At 45.2% G+C, this 24910-nt stretch overlaps 1 protein-coding gene across 7 annotated transcripts; it reads right to left on the bottom strand.

Annotated features, from left to right (window-relative positions):
- Window positions 1-1069: 1069 nt before the first annotated feature.
- On the bottom strand, window positions 1070-23997 carry ZDHHC5 (zinc finger DHHC-type palmitoyltransferase 5). 7 transcript variants are annotated; one of them, XM_057726234.1, is made up of 12 exons: window positions 23757-23997; window positions 20296-20693; window positions 12135-12256; window positions 8122-8279; window positions 7181-7353; window positions 6944-7046; window positions 6267-6358; window positions 5715-5847; window positions 5132-5255; window positions 4595-4707; window positions 2878-3737; window positions 1070-2426 (listed from the first exon to the last, which is right to left on the bottom strand). In XM_057726234.1, the coding sequence occupies exons 3-12, from the start codon at window positions 12169-12171 to the stop codon at window positions 2261-2263; spliced, it is 1959 nt and encodes a 652-aa protein (XP_057582217.1). In that variant the 5' UTR covers window positions 12172-12256; window positions 20296-20693; window positions 23757-23997; the 3' UTR covers window positions 1070-2260. The 7 variants fall into 7 exon arrangements, with proteins under 7 accessions (XP_057582217.1, XP_057582212.1, XP_057582213.1 ...); XM_057726229.1 differs by having other exon boundaries at window positions 19487-20693; window positions 23757-23996; XM_057726230.1 differs by lacking the exon at window positions 23757-23997 and adding an exon at window positions 23536-23718 and having other exon boundaries at window positions 19487-20693.
- Between the last annotated feature and the right edge of the window lie 913 nt (window positions 23998-24910).

The raw sequence follows: 24910 nt of genomic DNA, 5'->3' as shown, positions 1-24910 counted from the left end.
CACTGCCTACCACTCTGCCTATAACGTTGAGAACCAAGTACCTGGCCAGGTCTTCAGGCTCCGTCTGAAGCAGCTGATCCACTCAGGGCTCAGCTGTGTTCTAGGTCAATTTTGTGTTGAAACAGAGTAGCCAACGGAAGAAGCACCCACAATCACCAATGTCAGCAAGGTTGCTTCTTGGTCAAGCCTATGATTTTTTGAAATAAACCTCTGGCAAGCAAAGGTAAATGCTTCTCTTTATAATAAGAACTTTTGACCTGCCTCGTTCCTTAAGACAATGAAATCATTTGGCTGATGTGAAAACATTTCTCATTTTCTGAGACAGCAAAAAAAAAAAAAAGGGCAGCCTAAACTAGCAAAATGTAAAATAAATCCCTTCACTCTATACAGCAGGCCAGGTAACCAGAAACATCCATGAGAAAACCCAAACTAATGTAACCTGACTTTAAACTCAGTTTGACACAGTTAAAATCTGTTGCAACAAGCCAAGGTTGTTCCTAGATCAGCAGGTAGAAAACCACTCATTCAGCTCATTTTAAGCTAGCATTTCAGAGCAAGGCTTTACACACTTAAGTTATGGACAGTGGAAAATAAAGGGTTCTGGCCAATTTTCTGAGATTTAGTGTCTGAGGCTGCCTATTTAAAATTAGGGCACAGCCTTTTGCTTTAGACAAACAGAAGAGACAATATGAGATGTCAGACTACCACCCATATATCCCTCTAGTCTATCTGCCTTTAACAGGCTATCATGCTGTGATCACCTACCAGCTCACCTCTGGCTACATCCAAAATGAGCTTTATTTTCTAGAGAAAATTCTGTATTAAGGAAACAACTGTGGCAAAAGTCAAGAGCTAAGCTTTGAAATGACAAGTTTTGGTGGTTACAAAAGACTTTTTTCTTAAATCACTAAAATAAAAACAGGACCTTTTGTTTTAAGTGGTTATTTTCACTATAGTCCTACTTAAAAGATGGGCCAGGACCAGAGATGTTTGTGAGGTTTTCTTTGTAACTTCCTATCAGAGATCATTCACCCTGCCTTAACCACACAAAATAACACAAGTCAGGGGGAGCTGGTTAGATCAGGATTTCTTTTTATTCCTTGTTGGTTTAAAATGGCTAATCAGAATAAAAAATAAAAGGACCTCTGTTTAGAGGCTAGGGTCTCCCCTATTTAAAGGTTAGAACCCAGGTATCCCCTCTACCCAGCACCATACTGAGGTGGGCTGAGGGGTAACCCCCCAAGAGACAACTGGAGGGGCCTAGGCCTGCCACTCCTTCGCTCTATCCCATTTTTGGCATGTGATGAGAAATATTGCTTTTTGGATTCTTCTCTCCCGGCCTTGGATTTAAATATAATGTCAACCGTTTTAAGTTGGGGGAAGGCGTTGAGGGGCCAGTTGAAGAAGCCCACCCTAATCCCTCTCCCCCAAGAAGGGGGGATTATCCAATTGTTTCTGGAGCTCAGCCAAGCTCTTTTCCTGATCTCCCCACCACCACCACCAAAGTCATGGGGCTGTGACCCCTTTTCTGGGGAAACTAAGTGCCAGTGAGCCTAAAAAACTAACTCTCCTCTCCAAGTCCATCCCTCCTGTGACCAAGACCCCACCCAGACTCGCCTCTCCCTGGGTTTCTTTCCTGATCACTTAGCACCAGCAACAGGGGGTGCTATTTCCTTAGATGGTAACTGGTACAAAGAGAGGGAACGACGGGGAAAAGGAAGATTTCAATGTATGTCTCCCCTCTTTTCCTGCTGGTCTGAGGAATAGGAAGAGTAAAATCCCCCTCCTTATATGTATCCCTCCCTCATTTTCCCATCCCAGGATAGATATATAATTTCTTCGATATTTATAATATATATATATATATATATATATATATATATATGTACACACACACCTGGTAACGCAGAAGAGGAAAAAAATAGAATCCGTAACAATAATAAAAAAAATTATTTCTGGTTTAAAAATGATCTGGTTCCCTCCAGGGCGAGCAATTGCACAAATGTCCACTGAGTCTGGTCCAGGGGTTAAGGAAGGGAAGGTCTTAAATGGTGAAGGGGGTTGCTACCCCAGTCTCAGGGCCCCAACTCTCCAACTCCCCAACCCCACTGCATTTTATAAAACACTCCTCATCCTCTTGGAATCGGTGGTTTAAAAAATGTCCATGCGGGGTAGGGGACCCCCTTGAGGAAAGGAAGGTGGCCACCTGGGGCCCTTTGGTGTAGGCGCAGAGGCATGGGGGAGGGGAGGTGCCCAAGGCTCAAACCGAAATCTCATAGGTGGTGCCACCCACCCCTGACACCTTCTTGACTCCTCCCCTAGTGGGGCTACTGAGAGGTGGCTGGCCTGGGCCAGGGGAAGCTGAGCCTATACTCTTAGGCTGTCCGTTGGATTTGCTGTAGGCGGTCTTGAGCTGTACTTCATCTCTGGGAAGAAGAAAAGAGAGAGGTTTCAGAAGTGGGACACACAACACAAAAAGCAGGTAGTTTAAAAAGTTAAGGGAAAAGTACTTTCTGCATATATACTCTTACACAAACATTCCCTTTTATTTTTATTGCCCTGCTTACAAGCAGCCTGATGCCCTCTCTCCCCTATTTATTCCTTCTCTCTAATAGCAGCTATCCTGCATGCTTACTCTCAGGCAATTAAATTACTTTTTAGGAAGACAGGACTAAGAAAAAAGTATCAATCCTCAGTCTCTTAACAGGAATGGCCCGTGAAGGCAGCTGGAGTAAGAGTGAAAATGAAGGGCTGTCTTACAAGCAGGATAACCCTGGGTCCACTCACACTAAAAGGTACAAATGAAGCCCTGATACCTTCTGCAGGGCAATATGCTAATTTGAAGTCTGTTGGGGACCAGGATGGACTATTACTTACTTGGGTGTCAGTAATGGCTGCAAGGCTACTTCCTCCGTCTCAGAGACACCAGGTGGGGCTTTTTGGCTGCTGTAAGACATAGATCGGCCCAGGTAGGGAGCAGTTGGGCCTGGTTCAGGGGACCCTAGTCCCCGGCCCCTTAGCCCATCTGGCTTGCCAAAACGGGGGGCAGCTGGGCGTCCCAGTGGAGTCTTGCCCAAGGGTGATCTCTTCGAATCATCTGAGGAGGAACTAGTACGAGGGGCATGGCCTGAGCCTGGTGTTGACTGGATGCCTGAGTCCCCCAAGGCTGGTTCTTCCTCGTGGCCTGGTAGTGGGGGTGACTGGCGTAGCAGCTTCTCTCGTTCCTGGAGGGAGGCCACAATATGGCGCGACAGATTGTCGTACCGGACTGGTGAGGGCTCTCGGTGCGTTGGGCCGGTTGGCACCAAACGTGGGTGCCTCTCGGCTTCCCGTTGCTGGGCCAGCCGGGCTGACAGGAAGGGAGAGGTGTAGCCTAAAGGTGGGTCTGGCTCAGGCCCTGCCTGCACGGACTCAAAATCAGGGCTGTCTGAAGGAGTGAGCAGGCTGTCATAAGATAGGCTTCCATTACGTGTCTGGTTGGCCAAGCTCTTATAAGAGGTGGAGGTTGTGCCCTCTGAACGAATGGACTGCAACTGGCCCAGCTCAAAGCCTGTGCCCTGGGCTGACTTGAGGCTGGAGGAGCGTGAGCCACTGGACAGTGGATCAAAGTGAAAGCTTTTGCCAAAGGTGGGAGAACGGAAGCTCTCTGGCTCCAAGCTTGGCTCTGAGCGGTAGCTGGGATGACGGCTGCTCTCTGCAATGGAGGTTGGCTCCTTCAAGCTGTCTCCACGACTCAACTGAGGGAGAAAAGTAAAACAGGTTCTTAATGCCCCCCTCTTATGACAGATGCTAGGCCCCAGAGCCCAAGGAGTCAATCAAAAATAGTATTTGGGGCTTCCCTGGTAGCACAGTGGTTAAGAATCTGCCTGCCAATGAAGGGGACACAGGTTTGAGCCCTGGTCTGGGAAGATCCCACATGCCGCAGAGCAGCTAAGCCTGTGTGCCACAACTATTGAGCCTGCGCTCTAGAGCCCGCAAACCACAACTAATGATGAGCGCACGCTCTGCAACTACTGAAGCCCACGTGCGCATGCCTACAGCCCATGCACCGCAACGAGAAGCCACTGCAATGAGAAGCCCACACACCACAACAAAAAGTAGCCCCTGCTCTCCACAACTACAGAAAGCCTGTGCAAAGCAAAGAAGACCCAACACAGCCAATAAATTAAAAAATTAAAAACAACAACAACAAACAGTATTTGTTATGTGCCAGCAATATGCTTAGAATTTTCACATGTATTATCTTATTTAACCACTAAAGCAAATCTATCAATAGGAACAAATAATATCTCATTTTAAGATGCAGGAAATGAGGCTTAGAGAGGTTAAGGAACTTCTCTGTGTTGGCAGAACTGGATTTTGAACTCAGATTTGACACTATAATCAGTGCTTTTATCTATTATGCTACAGTGACCCCTCTTGGATGAAGGACACAGACACTATCAAGGAGATTCAGTACCACTAATGCCAACTATCAGTAAAATGCCTTTGATTTTCTTCTCTTCCCTCTGCTTCTTCCTTCCCTTCTCCCAATCTTCTTTTCCCCAGAACAGCTGGCACACATTACAATCCTAATTCTCAGAGAGTACTCTACCTTGGCGCTGGAGGAATGAGGCATGGCGGCTGATGTACTGCTGCTACTGTAGCCCGGCCGGTACTTGTACATGGTCGGTGTCGGGGGACTGTCCTTGCCCAAGAGGCTGCTGTCTGCAGGAAAAAAGGCCCAGGGGGCACCACTTTACAAGGTGTTCTCTTAACCTTGCTAGAGTCCCTTAAAGTACAGGGGGAGAACAAGGTAGGAACAGATATACCCAGCAAAAGAGAAGTCCCAGGAACATACATGATTTTGCTGAAATCAAGACTACAGACTCATACCAGCCCAGAACTCAGAGTGAGTGAATGTACCAAACAGATCCTAAGATGTTCTGTCCAGATGCTGACAGTACACACAGATGTCCAATTCAAGGCCAATAGCTAAGTGGCATACCCTTTCTCCCCGCTGTCCAAAGACGTGGTTCAAGTACCACTTGCTGGGTTGTCTCAGTCACAACACAAGCATTATCGCCCAGCTCTTGCCTGTGTCATCTCTACAGCTAACAAGTAACGTTCTCACTCTTGCTTCTGTACTCACCCTCATTAGTAGCCAGGCTGAGGTGTGTTCGTAGCCCTGTGTAACGGCTCAGGTCTGGCTTAGGAGGAGGTGGAGGTTCAGCATCTGCAGACTGGCTTTCTGTTATCTCCAAGCTTCCTTTAGACTGGATAAAGGAGGGGAAAATCAGATTTGGAGAACTGAGCGTTAGGGCAACTCAAAGTGTTAAACTGGTGTAAGAGGGGCACTGGGGAGTCATCATACACTTCTGACCTGGAACTGGAAGACAAGAAACAATCAGTTTGGGGATGGTACTGGATAAAGAGAAGTTTTCAACAAGGGTTTCATTCCGTCATTTATTTCCACCACCAACTACTTGTTGAGCTCCTACCATCTCTAAGCTGCTATGTTAAGTCCTATGTTAAGACATGCAAATGAAAGCACTCAATTTCTACTGTCAATGAACTTACAATCTAATGGGGAAAAGAAGATATGTGTTTAAGTAACTTTAACATGAATCAGAAAGTGATATATACTAGACGAGAGATGTAAACAAAGCAAGTTTCCGTCTCTTTGCCATGGGTAAGAGATCCCTAACCTAGCTTTACTTCCCTAAGTTCCTCACCTTAGTTCTCCTCAGCTCTCCCTGGATGCCATTGTCCATGATCTTCACAGTTATCTGCCCATCTGACACTTCTGGCCGAAGGAAGGGTGGTCTGATTACAATTGTCTTCTCTTTCTTTGGTCTCCCCAAATACCTGAGTGTCAAGAGTGAGAGGGCTTACATTCAATTCATTCAAAAATATCTATTGGTTGCCTACCTTGTGTAAAGCAGTTTTACAGTTACAAGAAACAGTCCTACCAGGCCAAGGAAAAGATCAGCATTGAACTGATTTCTCTGACTCTATGAAGAACGAGAACAGCAAGACCAGGCCTATGGGCAGATACACCTAACTCAAGGCACTCTGGAGTAAATCTCATCCTCAGCTCTCCAAAGAGAGTAACATAATATCTAAAGAATACAACTACACTCATAGGGTCCACTAAAGGATGGCATGCCTCTCCCTTGTAGGCACTTCCCATTCTAAGAGAACCATTCCTAAAAGGCAGCCAGAACAAACCCAAAGACAAAAGTTTTGACCAAGGGTGAACACTATTGCAAAGCGGGTAGGTGTACCTGGGTGCTGGGGAACTGCAGAGTACACGGCTGACGTTGTTACAGCAGCCATTGGTGAAGGGGTTTACACCTCCCCGGAATTTACCCGTAACCTAGAGGGAGGGAAAAAGGACCAAATCAGTCAGAAAATGGGACCTTGACCTCCAAAAGCCAAAACACAAATCAATGACAAATTACTGTGCACCCACTATCTGGGAGATATGAGTAAAATACAATCCTACCATAAAGAAGTTTATACTTGTGATGACTAAGAATGGGAACTCTAGAGTCAGGGTCCTCAGTTCAAATTCTAGGTCCACTTCATGGTAGCTATCTGACCCTAAACATCAGTTTCCTTATGTAACAGGGGGATAAATAGTTCTCTAAACACTGAAAACTAACAACATATGTAAGGATAAGCAAGTCAGGTTAGCTATTATTATGTGCATGAAAATAACTGTTTTCCTTTAAGCAGGACTCTAAGCTTCTTGAGGTCTTTTATTGTTTCTATTAACTCAGAGCCTAAATCGTCCCATATACAGTAGACATTCTATAAATGTTTGCTAACTAAGAAATGGCCCGTCCTCATGCTTACATGAGGAACTTGGGACACCTCATCATAAAAAGTATATGCTAATTAGAGGGCCAAGAGTCACATGCCCTGCTCTTCAGGGGTCTCCCGTCACTTCTCCCCATACCTGTTCGTTGGTTGTGCGTCCCCTAGCCACCAGCACCACGTGAAATCCTGTGAGGCCAGCTACCGGGATGAAGAATAAGCCAGCCACACACATCACTGCCATTCTGAAGCCAGTCAGTCAAGGAGAGCAGATCACGTGTTTTGTAGCCATCTTCCCTGTAACCCTCACTGACACAGGACTCAACTTTCTACATTCTTCCCCCTCCCAGTCCCGCAACCCACAGGCCTTGAAGGATACGTGACAGCCGTGCGGACCCCTGAGAGTTCCTCCATGTGGTAGAGGACATAAAGGAGGCCAAAGCCAAACACACCCATAATGTGGGCTGTCAGGGAAAGGAGGAAGAGGAAGAAATAACGGTAGTTCCGGCGACCAATACAGTTGTTCACCCAGGGGCAGTGATGATCAAATTCCTAGGAGCAAAGCGAGATAGACTGAGAGGCATCCTTGGACCACAGCACTAGATCATTTCTGTCAAGCAGAACAAACAGCAGAACTTAAATGTTGCTTTTAAGAACGTGTCATCATGTCTACCATTTGGTTACAACATTTAAAAACAGGTCCATGCAGTTTATCCTGCTCTATCAATCTGTAAGGAAGACCTTCCAGAGGTTGATCAAAGGCCAAGGCCACCTCTCAAAGTTCATCCTATGTGACCAAGGGACTCTGAGAGGGATGACTGTCAGAGGCTTTGCAAAAACAAAGATTCATGAAAAAAGAAGCTTGGAAGGAAAATCTGGCAGGCAGCTGCTTACAGCTAAGTAAAAATGCACTGGAAAAAAGGGCTAAAAATAAAAGACAAGGAACGCAGAAGGTAAGAAAGAGAAATATAATTGTAAAATCTGAATGCAACAGCATGATGAGGTGGAAGAAAGAGAGAATATTAAGCCAGGACAAACAGCCAAAAAGATAAGCCCAGGGCTGGAAGGCTGGAGCTACGACCCCTGGCATTGGGAAAGCCTATGCCTGCCCACTTAGGGTCCCTCCTGCGATAGAATATTTATGCTCTACCTCGCAGGTGTACATCGTTGCTAACAGTTTCTGACAGAGCTAGAACACAGCCCAGGTAGTCAGCCAGGACTATATTTCATCCAAGGCCAAGAATCCACAGGATTCAGTTCTTATTCTGTGGGTAGGAAGAAGATAACTGAGGTCAAGCCTATCCCACCCACAGTGCTTACCTCCACACAGTTGTCACAGACGCTGCAGTGGGAACATCGAGGAGGACGGTAGAAGCGGCAGGTGGCACACCATTTCATGCGCACCTGGATGCCCTTGATCTCCACTGTTTTGTAAAGGGGAGCTCGGAAGTCATCTTCCTTGTCCTCATCCTCTTCAGCTGTAGAGAGTAGAAGTTAATGAAAAATATGACTATGCCAGAACTGTACTAGGCACTAGGGATGCAGTGATATTTAAAATATGGCCTCTGCCTTCAAGGAATTCATAGTGTAATGGTGAGAGAGATGAGGAACTAGTAACTAATACTGTGAGATCCGCTCTATATACGTTATGGAAATGCAGATGAGGAAGCAATTTATTCTACACTAGGAAATGAGGTTTAAGACTATGACTCAGAGGTGGCTCTGATATGGATATGCTGATATTCTTGGTTTACACATTATGAATATCTTTCAAAAGAAACAGACAATTTACTTATCAAAGTACATATATAATGAGTTTGCATAATAATAGTTCAATATCTACAAGTACATGACTGAACTACAGCAATCCAAAAGAGGAAGTAACGAACTAACATGAACCTTTTTCCCACATACAAACACCCTGGCCCCAGTGATCTTCCCCTAGATCCCTATATACATTTCAGTACTGTTTCTTGGTTTCAGGCATTCTCTTTACCTGAATACCCTTTCAATTTTCAGCTATCAGAAATTCACCACCCCACTTCAAAACTTAAAGGAAATTATTTGCCTTCTTATCTATAGTGTGGAACTTTCATTTTTTATTATTCATCTAAAAAAATACCTGTGGGAAGGGAAGACTAAATAAGTGATGGTGTAGGGACTGAAAGTTTTCAAATTTATTGACTTAGAGAAATGCTAACAATGTAGCTAAGTGAAAAAGTATGAGGTAAAAGAACTATACAAACAAAAAGATCCCATTTTGAAAACAGAAATAAAAATACACACATATATATGCTACAGATGTACGGTATATATAAATACTGTATGTATAAATCTTCAAAATATTGACTGGAAGGAAATATACCACTATATAACAGTAGTTATCTCTGGGTTGTGAAATTATAAGTGATATTTATCTTTTTTATACTTTCTACATAATAAATATTCACTACTTATTAAAATCTACTTTTTTAAAAAAACATGTTTTTTAAAGGAAAAAAATTCAAATGCTACTTATATTGAAATATCTGATTCTTTCACACAATTATCTATCAGAAGTGAGTTCTTTCTCTTCTTAAAGAATTACAGCTCTTTGATTACTCTTACAAGTTACCACAGTATACTTATTTATGTAAATGTCTTCTCTATCTTCCCTTCTAGACCAAACTATTTGAAAGCAAGGACCTAAAAATAAAAAAAAAGGCCCCAAATGACCATCATAATAATCAATAAATATTTGATAAATGAATATTAAATGCTCATTAAAATAGCCTTCCTTAGCTTTAGGAACTCAAAGCGCCTTTTGTTCGTCTAATCTTTGAAACAAAAGTCACGATGCACAGTGACACAAGCTTTGTAAGCACAACAAATTTCAGAAAAACCTCATCTCTCTGATGTTGCTATCCCAATCCCACCTGTCTCACTCTTACATGGTAACTTCACATTTGAGAGGAAAATTAGACGTCATCAGTAACAACCATCATCAATTCTCTTTCTACCTCTCATTCCACTAATGCTGGTCCTCACTCACCTCCAATTTCAGAAACAGCCTACTTCTGCAAGCATAACCCTTCCAACATGCAGAGGAAAGTATATCCTTCCTCCAGAAGGTCACTCTTCAATTAGCCTCTTTCTTCACCTTCAGCTTCTCTCTTTTCTCTCTTCTGGTTCCATCGCCTCATGCTACCAACATGCTGAAGTCTTCTGTATCATTAAACAAACAAAACAAACCCCCCTCTCTCCCCTTAGATACTCCATCTTCTGCCGTCTCTGCTTAACTTCTTGAAAGAATAATCTTAATACTCATTGACTCTGCTTCCTCAGTTCCCATTCACTGCCTTCCAAACCATTACAGTTTTGGTAATTTAACTGTATCTCTCCCACACACATAGATAAACACACTATTAAAACTATTCTTGTTAGGAATTCCCTGGTGGTCCACTCAGTGTTTTCACTGCTGGGGCTTGGTTGGGGAACTAAAATCCTGCAGGCGGCATGGCACAGCCAAAAAAACCACCCCAGAACAAAAAAACTATTCTTGTGTGTGTGTTGTTTTTTGTTTGTTTGTTTGTTTTTGGCTGCACCACGCAGCGTGCAGGATCTTAGTTCTCCAACCAGGGATGAATCTGTGCCCCCTGCAGTGGAAGTGCAGCCTTAGCCACTGGACCGCCAGGGGAAGTCTCAGACTATTCTTGTTAAGACCACTAATTTCTTAGTTACTAAAACCATGGGCAACTTTGAGTTTCCAAACTACCTAATTTCCGATACTGCCAACCATCAGCTACTTCGTGAACTTTCCTTAGTTCCCACTTTGTCCAGTTTCTCCTCCTACTAACTTTTCTTGCTCAATCCCTTTTCAATGGCTCCTCCCTCTCCTCTGCTCATTAAAATGTCAACGCTGGTCAGGCTGACCTTCGTTCTTTCCTAATCTCATTCTACTTTCTCCAATCTTACTCCCGTTGCTTCAAATACCACATGGCTGAGGACTCTGCCATAAGTCTGCCTACTCAGTTGCCCACTGGGTAACTCCACCTGAATGATCCATTAAAGTATCTCAAATTTAACATGTCTAAGATGCTCTGTCTTCCCTCCAAATCTGCTCAACATTCCTGTAACTTGGGTCTTGGTTTATGAAAACCAGCATCCAACCTATCTTTCAAGTTAGGAACCTTGAAACTACCCTAGACAATTCCTTCACCCTCTCACTCTCCCCTAATAAGCAATTTGTCATGAAAAATTCTGCTGGGTCTACTTCGGAAAAAATCTGTAAATCCAGCTTTGAATTCAAGTTCTCATCCGGTTTGCAAATTGCAATGGCCTCCCAAAAGAATTCTAATTAGAATTCTAATAAGAATTATTTTTGTAAAAGGAAATCTGATCCCGTGATTCCTCCAATTAAAGACCTCTTGCTGGGACTTCCCTGGTGGCGCAGTGGTTAAGAATCCACCTGCCAAAGCAGGGGACATGGGTTCAAGCTCTGGTCCGGGAAGATCCCACATGCCGTGGAACAACTAAGCCTGTGTGCCACAACTGCTGAGCGTGCAAGCCACAACTTCTGAAGCCCTCGCACCTAGAGCCCATGCTCTGCAACAAGAGAAGTGACCGCAATGAGAAGCCAATGCACTGCAACGAAGAGTAGCCCCTGCTTGCCGCAACCAGAGAAAGCCTGTGAGCAGCAATGAAGACCCAATGCAGCCAAAAAAAAAAAACAAAACCTCTTGCTATCTAAAGGAAGAATTATAATCTATTTAATTTAGCATATAAATTCTTTTACACTTGACTCTGGTTTATCTCTTGCCCTTCTGGCCCCACCATGCACTCTATCTTCCAACCCCCTGAATTCTGTATTTCATGGCTACAATTCTGTATATGTTGCTTCCTCTGCCTAGCATGCCCTTCCCTTCCATCCTCTACTCGGTAACGTCTTTCCTACATACCTTCAGCAGCATCTCCCTAATTTATCTGGACAGATATAAGTATACCCTTTTCTAAGGTCTCACAGAACCTTGTTCATGCTTACATGGCAGTTCATATCACACTGTTACTCTCTAATTCATCTTAGTATCAAAACTAGCAACAATGCCCAACCCATATGCTTGAAATAAATTTCTGCTGAATGAGTAACTGAAAATCAGAGTTGACCTAAAGTGGATCAGATGCTTAGAAGTTATGACATATATTCCTAAGACCCTGACCTGCTTTTTATCATTAGACTATAAAAGTATCCCCAAACCCAAGATCCCGAAGGCCCCAGACCAAATGTATAAATGTCCAAAAATCATTCTTTTTCAAAGGCAGTAAGGCGTTTCCAAGAGAGAAGTGGGAGATCTTACCTCGAGGGAAAATCCCTGGGTCCATGAAGGTGGCCATGCTGAAGTTGGCCAGCACAAAGAGAAACACAATCGCATTGTAGATGGGCACTGCAGGTGACACGGAGAGGCTTAGTCCTGGACAGCTGCACAGATAATAAAGAAAATGAGGGGCTGCCTCTAACACTTTGGACACCAACCATATAGGCCCCCACACCTATATATAAATCTTGTGTGGTTCACCTTCACAGTCTCAAATTATCTTTAACCATCCCAACAAGTAGGTCTTGTTTCCCACAGAAATGCTCATTTTAGATGAAGGTACAAGACTGATACCCCCTTGCACTAAAGTCTGTGTTCTTCAAACTCACTCTTACCCTGTGGATCTTTCCACAGGTTTTGGACTCTGTCCTCACCTCCTTTTAACCAGGGACAAGAGCTAGGGACTAAGTATGTAACTGACACCAGCTGCATTCCCTTCTCTGGAACAGCCTGAGGCTTCTGGCCCCCAGCCATGCCCCACTGACCTGCACACTGGCCCAAAGCATAGGACACCACCTGCCTCTCTGGCTCCTCTTCCCAGCTGGCTCTGAACCACTCTCAACTGCCTAAAGTTTCTCCAGATACATTATACATCAGATATTCCTGAGAATTTTCTTCAACTAGAGGCTAGTTCTCAAGGTGAAGAAAAGGAAACCACTCAGATAAGTAAGGACACCAAGACACAGGACTAGACCCCGAGATCAATAAATGAGAAGAGTGGAGGAGAAAATCAAGGGAAGATATCAGACCAAAACAGCCCTAAATCCTGCAGGAAAAAGAAACTGGCCACACATATCCAATATTCCACAGGATTCAGATCAAGAGATATGCTTTAGGTAACTTTTCCTTGACAAAAAGAGGGACCTAGTCCAGGATTAAGTTCTGTTTCTGTCAGGATATAAGTCTCAGGAATGCTGCAAGAGCTCTCCCTCTCTGAGGATGGTTCCTCGGAGCTGGAAGTGTCAGAAGAACATCTGATGTACTGCTTGCTTGGTCAGTAGTATCAAATACCCTCTTCTCCTGTCTCAGCTCAGGAAGAACTTCCCATTACAAGACAGTGGCTAAATACCCTAATCTGCTTTGTGGCTGAGAACTTAATCTCCAGAATTAGGCCAGCATCTGTCCTTGTCCCCTTTATCTAGACCAGCCGGAAGGAAAGGAAGAGTTTACTGAGGGAAAGGAAGAAGGCGCCAGGAGAACAAGACAGCAAATGACTTCGGAGAATTAATCCACAGCAGTCCTGGATTCTGGTGAGAGGTGATCTGTCGCCATCAAAACAAGCACAGCCTTGAACAGTGATTCAAGACAATTCAAAAGAAACAAGCCCCTTAATTAGAAATAAACTAATGATAAGAGGTAAAACTGATTGTCACAAAGCATCTCACAAGTCTTCACCACCACCATCTATTTATTCAAATTCCATTTAGCCATTCATCAAAAAAAAATTAAGCAAATATTTGTGACGTGCCAGGCTTTTTAGATAGTGAGTATCAATAAACTCTGCTTCTCTTGATGGCTCAGTACATAACTAGGAGACAAAATATGAAGCCAGAGCAAAGGCACTGATTTCAAGGAAAAAACAGACCTTGAGTCATAGCTCTAGTTTTATTCTATCAAAGTCTCCTATGGAAGCCTCCTCCTCTGGGGGTTCTTTGATTCAAAAAAGATGTCCCCTTCGCTTGGCAGAGTTTGGGGTGGAACACAAGCAAGAAGACAGAGTCTTTACACAGCCCCACCCAGAGTCTGACCTTCCTAGGCTCCTTAGGAGGGAGGGAGAGAAACTGAAAACCAGTCATCCAGATCAGAGCCCCTCCCTAGTACTTAGCTGTCACTTCAATTTCCGCCCAGGGAAGAGGAGAAAGGGTGACTCACTTGACTCCTACAGCCTGGGAAGATAATTAGAAGGGAAAAAAGAAATGAAATCCTTAGAACACTGAGGTGTCCGTGATTTAAACGTCTCATTCCTAGAACTGGCTACTGTGGCCTCTGAGCTTCTGAAAAAAATAAGGGTACCTCTATCTCTGAGGGAAACTAAGGTGAATGAGACAGCAGCCCCCTCGCAGGCCCAGATGTCAGTCTGTCTGACCCCATTCTTTCTTCAGTTTCTGCATTTCCAAACAAAGCCAATCACTCAATTTCTTGGATATCCTGCCAATGACCTGTCCCTGGATAATAAACTTTACCCCTATAACTGTCCTGATAGCAACCCATCCCAGCTAAAGTGTGTAACTCTAGAATCAAGTTTCAATATCTGTTGCCAAAATAAAACCTACCCCCATAATGACAGTATCTGGAAATGATGCAAATAACTCAACTTCACAGGCAACAGTTGTTCCGAGATTCAAGTCAAAGACCATTGCTTCCAACCTGAGCACTCTGAGAGAACGTCCCACCAAGGAGAGGCGTGTGTGAGCAGAGCCTGCTCCCTCCGTATCCCACATTCTGCTTGGCTCCAGAAGAGGCTTGCCATTGCTACAGTACTTTGCCAGATTCCTAGGTGACCACCCCAAGTGGCCTGTCTGAATCTGTTGCCTTTGATGGAAGGAGATGAGGCCTGAGCTGAGGAGCTGTCAGGGCTCGTCCTCAGCCTACGGCAATAATCACAGAGCTCCAAAGCACAGGGAGTGGTCACAGCCCAGAAGGCTAGCTGACTCACTGATGAGACTCCCAGACCTACACCATCCCAGGGAGAACAGGTTCTTCTGCCCACCCCTTTAACACTCCTATTTTCAAGGCCAAATAAAATTGGGAGAGTGGGTTTCAGTACCCACACTCCTGAAAATCTGTTTCCTAACCCTCTCTGACTCTTCCTACTATAAAAAATGGTTACGTTCCTGGTAAGAAAAATAAAGTAGGAGTCAAGAAGCTCTGGATTTTAATCCTGTCTTGATCTATGTTTTGCTATTGATGCCTTAGGTAATTCACAGGAAACTCTCCAAGCTTGTAGCTTGTCAGCTACATAATACAAATATGAGAATGGAGACAACGTCTGAAAAGAACCTAGAATTCTTTTTAAACCAGCTGGCTTAATACTGAGCATTCATGGGATACAAGAAACAGACAAAATTATTAACCATCTCCATCATCCTCAATTATCATTCCAGCTCCACCTGCATCCTTAACTCTACTTCCTTTGTCTGAAGTACTAGACTCAAGATCGCTTAACAACAGAGGCCCTTTGCTCCTAAAGAACAGGTCTATGCATTCCTCCCATGCCTAGCACATACTTTGAATGTATGACTAGTGTTCTTTAGTGATGAGGCAAGGCTAGAACGAATATCCCACTTCTTACCCCTGGGGATCCTCAAGAGTCCACGGGAAAACAATCTCTCCCCCTCTAGTGGACAAATTTCTCCAAAAACACTTGATTTGTCCTGTCTTACCCAGACTTTCAAGCAGCTGAGTACAAGATGTAGGACTTGGGTACTTATTCCTGGATGAGAAAACAACGTGGGAAGGAAAAGAACAACCACTGCTCAATTAATGCCCTAAATCACGAGGCTGCTCCCACTCAAATCAGGTGCTAGCACCTCTGCAGTCATGAAAAAAAAAGGGCCAGAGGGAGAGTCACTGAGGTTGCCCAACTCTGTGGATAAAATGCTTGAGAGGGGCTAGAGACAGAAACTGAAAAGGAGAGAGCTCTTTCATGGATGGGACACCGGAAAGCCCATTATGGATTTCTGAACAACTGAGACTTATCCTTCCCATAGAGGATTGCTTGCAGCAGAGATTTTACCCCCATATCCTCCCCATCAATTTTAGAAACAGACAAATGGGCCACTAGCCGACTTAACTCAAAGGCTCAAGGAGACTTTAGGGGATACAATCCAGTGATTTATTTCAAATGGTATTGCCAGGAGCCCTAAGAAGGTCTCAGGGGTCTCCAGGAAGGAAAAGAGGAGATACCCAGTGTCTGGGCCTCTATGCAGCAGCTTCACTTGAACCAGAGCAACTCTGCTCTTACATTTTAAATACTGGGGTTCCACAAAAGATCTCATTTGAAAAAAAGAAAAAAAAGGTCATATTGCTTAAACAAACTGCTCTAGGTCAACTTCCTCATTATACCAAGAATAAACAGGTCCACAAAGGTTAACAGACTTTACCAAAATCAGCTTCCCCCAGTGTTTCTTCCTCTCACCTGGCACTGCCCCCTTGCCAATCACAAAAAGAAACTAAACTAAGCCAGTGAGGGTCCAGGCCTGCATCTTAAACGCAGTGTCTATTACCTAATGGGGACCAGGAGGGTTACTTTAGCAGACGCTCTCCTTCCCAAATAGTGAAAAGAGAAAAGAATTAAGACAGGATCCCCAATAACTCCTGCTTAGTTTGAGTACTGGACAAATTCTGTAAATGAGAGGGATTGGGGTCAAAGGGGGAGACCTCAACTGTCCTATTCAAGCTTCTCTGGGGCAGAAGAGGATCATCTTTTTTTGTTTATGTATGTATGTATGTAGGCATGTATGTATGCAGGTACTTTATTTATGGCTGCACTGGGTCTCTGTTGCTGCCTGCAAGCTTTCTCTAGTTGTGGTGAGTGGGGGCTACTCTCTGTTGCAGTGCGTGGGCTCCTCACTGCAGTGGCTTCTCTTGTTGTAGAGCACAGGCTCTAGGCTTGTGGGCTTCAGTAGTTGTGGCTCAATGGCTTAGCTGCTCAGAGGCACATGGGACCTCCCCGCCCAGGGATGCAACCTGTGTCCCGTGCGTTGGCAGGCAGATTCTTATAACCACTGCACCACTAGGGAAGTCCAGGGATCACCATTTTTGGGTGACCAAACCCAACTGATAATTTCTGCTCATAGCTTTCCCTACTTGATAATGAAACATGGAGGGTAAATTGTTCCTAATTAGTGGAAGCCTATGTGCCTCCACTAATTATGTCTGCCTCCTACTCTCAGTCCTGTAGGTCCCAAAGTAATTCTCACCTGGGGCTTATACTGATGTTAAGAACAGACAGTTGTAGCCTAGTGAAGAGAACAGAAAGATAACAGAGTACGTACAGATTTAAGGCCCCAAATAGCAGCTGGTTCAAAAAGAGCCTTCCTCCAGTCTCTATTTGAAACCAGTAATTCTTTTTTAGGTTGTATATGGTTTTAAACATAAACTGAACCTCAAAAGGGACAGAACAGTTTTGGAGAACAGTGGTACCTCAGCCCAGGTATATACTTGCAGAGGAACTGCTATGGTCAGATGGAGAGGAAAAGATGAGAATTTCAGAGGTACCAAGAACTAGGTAAGATAAACATGTCTCCCCAAAGTGGGCAGGGGAGAGCCCAGGGAGGAAAAAGCCCAGAAATATGTCTTGAGGAACCTGCCAGGGGGAACTCTAGCTAAGACTCATGGCTCTTCTAATTTTTGGTTAGAGGCAATAATTCCAAATAAGAATCAATACCATCCTCCAAAATTCCTGTTCCTAGGGCTGAGAGACCATGAAGACGGCCCCCTGCTTTTCTGGGACCAGGCAACGGGAAAGTAGGTTAAACAGCTTCAACTATCAGTTGAGAAAATGCCTATGTCAGAACAACTCTTTGTGGCAAAACTGGTATAACCAGCCAAACACTTCAGTGGTTCCAGGTTAGCACACTAAGAACAAGGATTCTGCTTGCCCAAACGCAAGAACGGATGGGCTGAAAGAGAAACCACTTAGCCAGTCCCCTGAATTTCTTAACTTCCCAAAAGCTTTGCCTCTTAAAGGAAAATAGACCCTCCCCAATTAAGCAGCTCTAAGGGTGTCAAATTGGTCTCTCCCTCCTGACACAGCACCACAACTGTTACGAAGATATTAAGATCCCACGTAAATGTCCCTTGGTTAAAACGCTGCTTCTACTTAGTGGTCATAACAGCAGAAACCAAAACAAGTCTGACACTGAAGACTCACTCTTCCTTATCAGTAGGAGGAGTTGAATCCTTGAGGGAGTCAACAGGTATGCTCAGGCTGAAGAGCTGGGGGCCAAAGAGTCTATGACTTCTACTCTTTAGAGGAAGAGGGGGGAAGTAGGATGATGCTCATACCTTAAATAACAGTCACTCTTTCCTTGTTTAAAAACTAAATAGAAAAATATCGTATTTACTTTGCTTTTGCATTGTTACTCTTTTGGCCACAGTTTTTAGAATTCCTTTTGGCATCAGAAGCGCTACTGGGGCTGGGGGGGGGGGGGGGGGGTGGTGGGCGGAGGGGACGGACATTCTTTCCCTCCTATCTCAGATTTAATTTCTGTTCTATTTTCTCCCCATCACAGTAACTGCCCATACTCCAGCAACTCCTGTTTCACTCATCCTTCAATGATTCCAAATTGCTTTTATTCTCTACCACTTCATTTTCTTCCTCTTGTCAGCAACCTCACATTGGCTCTAAACAGCAGCCCACAATTAGGTTTGAGCCTGAATCACAGCAAAGTGAACTCCCCAGAAAATCTAGCATCCTCTGATTGTTCCAAGAGTTACAACTAGAACACTAACTCAATGACTCAACAGTTTAAGGCTCAGAAGCCTGGTACATGTTAATTTATAAACAGGTAACAGCAAAGATGCTTGCCAGGTAGTTGACAGCTGAAGTACCAGGGAGAAGGAAAAAGATAAATCACTCAAGTCTCCTCCAGCAACAAGCAGACGAGCAAAGGCTGAACACCCTAAGTGGGAAAACTTTCAACGCCAACTGTTTTCCCTAATAGGACTAGGGAATGGGAGAAATTACTGCCATTCCCTTCAGCAGGAACTAATGTAAAGGAAGCCTTCGAGGCCTCTCTTCCTAAATAAAACTTGCTTTTTCCCAGTGGCCTTCACTTCTCCAGGTTTTGGCTCTTAAGAATACAGAGAAAACCATCTGAGCAGCACTAAAAGCCAAAACCATCTCATTTGTATACCTTCTAAATCAATCCTGAAATTCTCTAGTCCTCTCAGTTGCCGCAATCTCAAATCTAAGCTTCAGATATCCTGGGGAAAAGCCGCTACTACTTGAACAACCTTTCGTCTAATCCAGTTCTCCATAGAACTGACAGCTTAGGCTGCTTCAAGCCTCTGGTGATTCCCTCCCATTTCCTTCCTAGTTCAAAATCATCTAATGATGAAACTGGGTAAGAAAATATGAAGACGTCTGTGATTTCAAAGGAAGGTGGAGGATTCAGCAGAGCAAAATTTATAATAAGCCCGGGAGGGTAGGCCTATTCTTACTCTTCTTACCACATCTCTGGGATTTGGATTTACCTATATCAGACCTCAAACTCTCCCAGTCACTTGCTTTTGCCAGTGAGTAGCCAAACTCAAGAGGAAAAATACCCCCTCACCTCCCATGGAGAACCCCCCACCCCCACCAATACCACCACGGGGAGAAAACTCACGTAAAGGCAAAGAATAGGGTCGTAGCTCCCACTAAGAAGATGGCGGCTGCTGAGACTGGAACATACTTGCTGGGTTTGAATCTCTTTCCAGACTCTGCGGGCATGTTGGAGCTCTGATGGGAGATCTGCCCTGCCGCATAGCCCAGGCCCACACAGCGGCAGAACAGACAAGAAAATGGGATGAGGGAGACAGTGGAGAAAAGAGTACAGAAGGAAACCAAGGAAACAGAAAATTCACAACTATCACCCTTCCCCCTCCCAAATAAAACCAAAGGTCAAAAGATCTCAAATGAAGGAAAGCACATGGGAGGGGGAAAGGTGACTCCAAATGATGAATAACCAACTCCCCAGAACAAGGCAGAAGGAGAGATTAAGAAACACAACTTGCACAGTTTAAAAATTGGAGACAAACAGTAGGCTGTACACATGCAAATGGCTGCAGGTAGAGAACATGGGCAGTCAGACAGATCAAGGAACAGCACATGGAGGGAGGCAAGTCTTCAAAAAGGAAAGGAGGGGAGGGTATCAGGGCAGGACAGAACACTTTGAGCAAGGAAAAATTCTTCAGAGGAGATACTATGGTACTTCCACAACTACCACACTTCCATGAAATGTGAGTGGCACCTAAAAGAGGGGTGCCCTGTGTTTCTATTTCAATCCAAGAAGGAACCCGGGACCCCTTCCAACTTTAGAGAGAAGCTGTTTTTACTGCAGTCCTTGTCCCTTTCAGGCAGTTTTCTCAATGCCACCACTCCCACACCTTGACTTCAGGGCTTGTCGTCTGGCAATGGTGGTTTAATTTTATTTACTTGCTCTTGATGGCTAAAGCTGGGCAGCAGCTGTTACAAGGTTGAGTTGTAAATCCTTTTCTTTGAAGGGGGAGGGAAAACAGAGAGAGAGATGGCGAGCAAGCTTGTCTGTCTTCAGTCTCTTCTTGTTACTCCCAAACCCTTTAAGGGCTTCTTTTCTTATGAAGTTCATGCAAAACTAAAGGGAAACATAAAATCCCCGCAGCCATGTTCTTCCCAATAAGCAAAATAAGATGAAGAAATCAATTCCACTTGATGATGCTTTTAAAAGCTACTGTGGGATGAAAGCAAAGTTCCAAAGAGGTCCCTGTCTCCAGGTTAGTCAACGTCTCTGATCTTCCTTCTTCAATCCTGGGCTTTCTGGATGCAGAGTTCAACTGGGTCATACAGTGCCTTACCTGGAGAAAAACAAACATCTTTATCAGAGACATTTTTGCGCGGCATTTCTAAAGAGCATGAAGGCTAAAACCCCACAAGCTACTCTGTTAAAAAGTGCCTTTTGAAAGAAAGATGATTTTCTACTATGTGCACGTGGAAAAGGACTGTGAATTGGCAGGACAACGGGTTCAGAATTCTTCACTCTTCTAAGTGTTCTTCATATTGAAAAAAGAAAAACATGGCTTCACCGGGTCTAAGGTCATCAAAGAACTAGCTCTTAACACAGATGGGGTCCCTCTCACCTGACACATATGGGCAGTAACAAATACCAAGAATGTCAAAATCTAAAAACGAACAAAGGCACAGCAGTGAAGGGCAGTCCTAGAAAAGAGACTTGTCTTTCAACAAAGAGAATATTTATTGCTACAATGAAAAAAGAAAAAAGTAGGACAAAATCAGGACATTCTCATTTCCTTTCTGTGTATGTCTCTCGCTCTTACCCTTCTATGCTTTTTAGTTATAACCTTAAAGAGGTAAAAGCTGAATTTTTGGTCTTCTGAAATAACTCATGAAAGGACCTGGATGAGAAATGTCTCTGCACTGAAAGGTGAGGTGCCCTCTATGAGAAACTAAGTCAACCAGGGGGCTAGTCTTTTTCTTCCCAATTCAACAGTTTTTTATTCCTACCTTGGCCTATTAGGAAGACAAGTGAGCCCCACCTTCCCCGATATGATTAAGAATAGCAATTAATTCTGTTGGTGGTAGTAGCAAAATAACACTAGCACTTTGGATTTTACAGAATGCTTTTCATCTAGTGATCTCAAAGCATTTAACTCACATTATCTGGTGACACAGTTCCTTATCCCGCTCTGTAAAATTGAAGGCTAGAGAGTGCCTGAGGCCATTCCACTGATGGACTTTAGCAGTCAGATTCAGAACCCATGAGTTCACAGGCCCCTTTGCCAACACAAACCCTTTCTACCTCTTTCTCATCCATTACACTACCTGCCCAATGACGACAACTTGGACTCTGCAGACCAAAAATTTTACTTAAGGTTTTTTCCACACAAGAGGTTTAGTATCTCCCTTGATACAAAAGGCAAAGATTAAAATATCAGAAGTTTTTAATAGTGAAATATGAATGTACCCTGGAATTTATCAGTTCCTCTCTCTTCTATAGCATGAAAGGCAAAGGCACCTTCCTTCAAGATGTATCATTCATTCTCTCTCAGAAAAAAAAAAGAAAAAAAACAGGAGTTTTAGAAAGGTCAAACAGCATTATTAGAATAGGTTGATTCCTACAGGAATCAAAGCCCAACTTTCTGAATTTAGGCCTAAGTAACTCTGTTAACAATGAGAAGCACATTCTGGCTCTGCAGACAGTACTATTAAAGTAAACTTTCCCCTCAAAACGCCAAAGATTAGAGAAGATGGAAAATCGCACTGCTTATATTTTATCTAAGGTAGGATATCATTTAGACACCATATATTATTTCAGATTATATTTTCTGACAGGAAAAAAGTCACATGGGCTAATACTGCCAAAGTAGTTCAGAGTCATAAAAGGCCATGCCATTTGGGGAGTACAATACTGGGAAACAAAAGATATCAGCATCTGAGATGTTTCGAGCATACACATTAGAAGTGACAAGACAAAACCTAAGAATGTACTGGGTCTAACAAAGATGCACCAAGGCTTAGCAGAAGGATGTTCTGTGGGTAGTAGGGATGAGACTGCAGGGTGAGTGTGGTTCATCAGAGCCAGAAGTCTGGGTCCATACCAGTATGAGAAAGGTGTACGGGAATGTGTATGACACATTCAGGCATAATCTACGGAATGGGAATAGGTATATATAAAACACGCTACAGAATATGTGGTTTCAAGGCTCTAACAAAGGTTTAACACAAGCACCTCCTTAAAGGCTAAATGGATATATGGCAGCATGGCTGATAGCACAAATGTTGTGTGTTGACACGAAGTGGTATAATAGCATAATACAGTAAATCGGAATACAAAGTTAGCATATCATGGAATAATCTGCATGTCAAGATACTGGCTGAAGAGTCAAACAGAAGTTTAATATGGGTGTTATCATTACATACCGAGGTAGCACAGTACATGGCAATATAAATCTTGTACGCATTAGGTGGGTTTTGAAGAATGGGTGAAAATGAATATTCTAAAGAGATTTAATACAGTACAAAAGGATACTGGGATAAAAGGATAGGGATGCTTATATAAAGTCAACCTAGATAAGATGGCATTAACCAGGAAGTGAAAAATCCAAGGCACAAAAATGGTCTAAAGCACAACACATATCTGATCCTACGCCTCCTTTCATAACTTTGTCACTTTCTTACTTCCCATTTCAATGTTTTCATTCGGCCAAGTGGGTAAATCGCTTTCTACCTCCCTGTCCCACAAGAGATTCCTATAGGTAAAATAATGGCAAACACATTCGAGTTCCCACTTGGAAAAAGTACAAAGTACTAAAAGCATGGAGCTCCCGGCTGGTGGGGGTAGGGGAGGAAGCGGACGGATGCGAAAGAACAGGTAACAGGATGAGGCTGGAGCCAAAATAAGTATCAGAAAAGTGGGGCGAGGGACCTGAAACGCAGGGAGGGAACAGCACCCAGTCCCCACCCCGGAGCCGGGGCACTGAGAACCACCGTATGGGGCAGGACTGCCGGAGACAGAGAAGACGGAATTCGCGGCGGCAGGGCCCACTGGGGCTGCGGGAGTGGGTTTCGGGAGACGGCCGGGCCCCGGGGTGCAGGGCCGGGGGCGGAAGGGGCGGCGGCTGGGCGCCAGGCGCGGAGGGACCGGGGTCCCGAGCTAGGACCCGGCGGCCCGACACTAACCAGTTCTGAGCCCCGGCAGCCGAGGATCCCCGGCCTCTACTCGTCGTCCGTTTCCGGGGCCCAAGGGTCCTGCCGCAGTTGGATGACCCGGCCCGCAGGAGGAATGGGGCCTCAAACCACCTCCCCCTCCTCGGTCCCCCTTCCCTAGAGGTCACTCTCCCCTCCCACCTTCCAGGCCCGGCACTTCCGGTTCCGCAGGGGCCGGTGTTCCCGCTACTCACCCCCAGCGCGGTCCCCGTCACCGCCGCCGTCGTAGTCGCCGCCGCCTCTCAGCAGCGCCGTCCAGCCTCTGAGAGGCAGCGCGCGGCCCCCGCACGCTCCACGCCCGCCCTGCTCCGCGCGCTCCCGCCCGGCGACGCTCGTCTTCGAGCCGGCGCGCGGCCGTTGCCCTCAGTGCCGGGTCTCGAGCCCTCCCAGCGTTCCCATTGGCTCCCCGTCCCGGGCGCGCGCCACGTCTCGCGCCGGGCACGTTTCTCTCATTCATGCGGCTCGCGCCGCCGCGCCCGCCCCCGCTCACTCTCCCATTCACCCATAACCCCCACCCCCACTCCGCTCTGGGGCGTGCGCGCGCACCCCAGCGACCGCGGCGACCTCGCGGCCTGATTGGCTGCAGGAGCACAGCGCCGTACCACGCGAGAAGACGAGAACGCGCGCGCAGGGCCGTCCGGCTCCGCTGGCGAGCGGGTGGGCGTACTGCGCAAGACTTGGAAATGCGGAAATGCCCGGGTAAATATTCCCTTTTCCTGCGGCCTCCTTTCTGCTCCCCTGTATCGGAGCAGAAAACCTCAGAAGTAAAAAATAATTATATGTGCTTACTGAAAATACTCAAAAACAAGCAGCTACCCTCCTTAATTCTCCAAACCCCCTCCAATAAGTATGGTACAGTCCAGACAGGCTTCTGGCGTAACCAATCACCTACAGGCCCCGGCGCTTTCCTGCTTCAGCCCCTTCATGCATTGGCCACCGTTTGGCCACTAACTAGCCCTCCTTCAACCCCTCCCCCCCTTTTTGGATGGCGAAAACTTTATTTAAAACAATCTTTATGGAGCATTCCTCGGTCCGACGAGCTCTCTGGTACTAGCAGAATCACAGGATGATGGAAAGGTCTGGGCTGTGGCTTCTGCGTGCAGGGGCCGCCGGGACTAGAAGAGTCAGTGAGGGCCTAAGCTCCTGCCAAAGGCCCGGGAGGAAGAGGAAGGAGAGCGGGAGAAGCCTTGGAGCCGTAGTGCCAACCTGGAAGGACGCGCAGGGGATGCGCGCTGAGGCGCTGGCAGCCCCCTGGAGTGAGAGCCGGCTCTTGGCTCCGCTTAATTCCCTTAGTGTTTCACTGCATTACAAAGGCTGGACGCGCCCAAGCCTAATCTCGCCCAATCCG

This window comes from Hippopotamus amphibius, chromosome 3, assembly GCF_030028045.1.
Source record: "Hippopotamus amphibius kiboko isolate mHipAmp2 chromosome 3, mHipAmp2.hap2, whole genome shotgun sequence".
NCBI lineage: Eukaryota > Metazoa > Chordata > Mammalia > Artiodactyla > Hippopotamidae > Hippopotamus > Hippopotamus amphibius.
The sequence above is the reverse complement of the archived record's forward strand: the minus strand, read 5'-3'. Positions and strand labels throughout refer to the sequence as shown.

Bases quoted from the DNA above. Each gene is read 5' to 3' on its own strand.
- ZDHHC5 (XM_057726229.1), bottom strand. From the start codon at position 19,590: ATGCCCGCAGAGTCTGGAAAGAGATTCAAACCCAGCAAGTATGTTCCA. The intron at 8,280-12,134 runs GTAAGATCTCCC...TACTCTCTACAG, and splicing joins CCCAGGGATTTTCCCTCGAG to CTGAAGAGGATGAGGACAAG. The intron at 3,738-4,594 runs GTAGAGTACTCT...TTTCTCCCTCAG, and splicing joins CTCATTCCTCCAGCGCCAAG to TTGAGTCGTGGAGACAGCTT.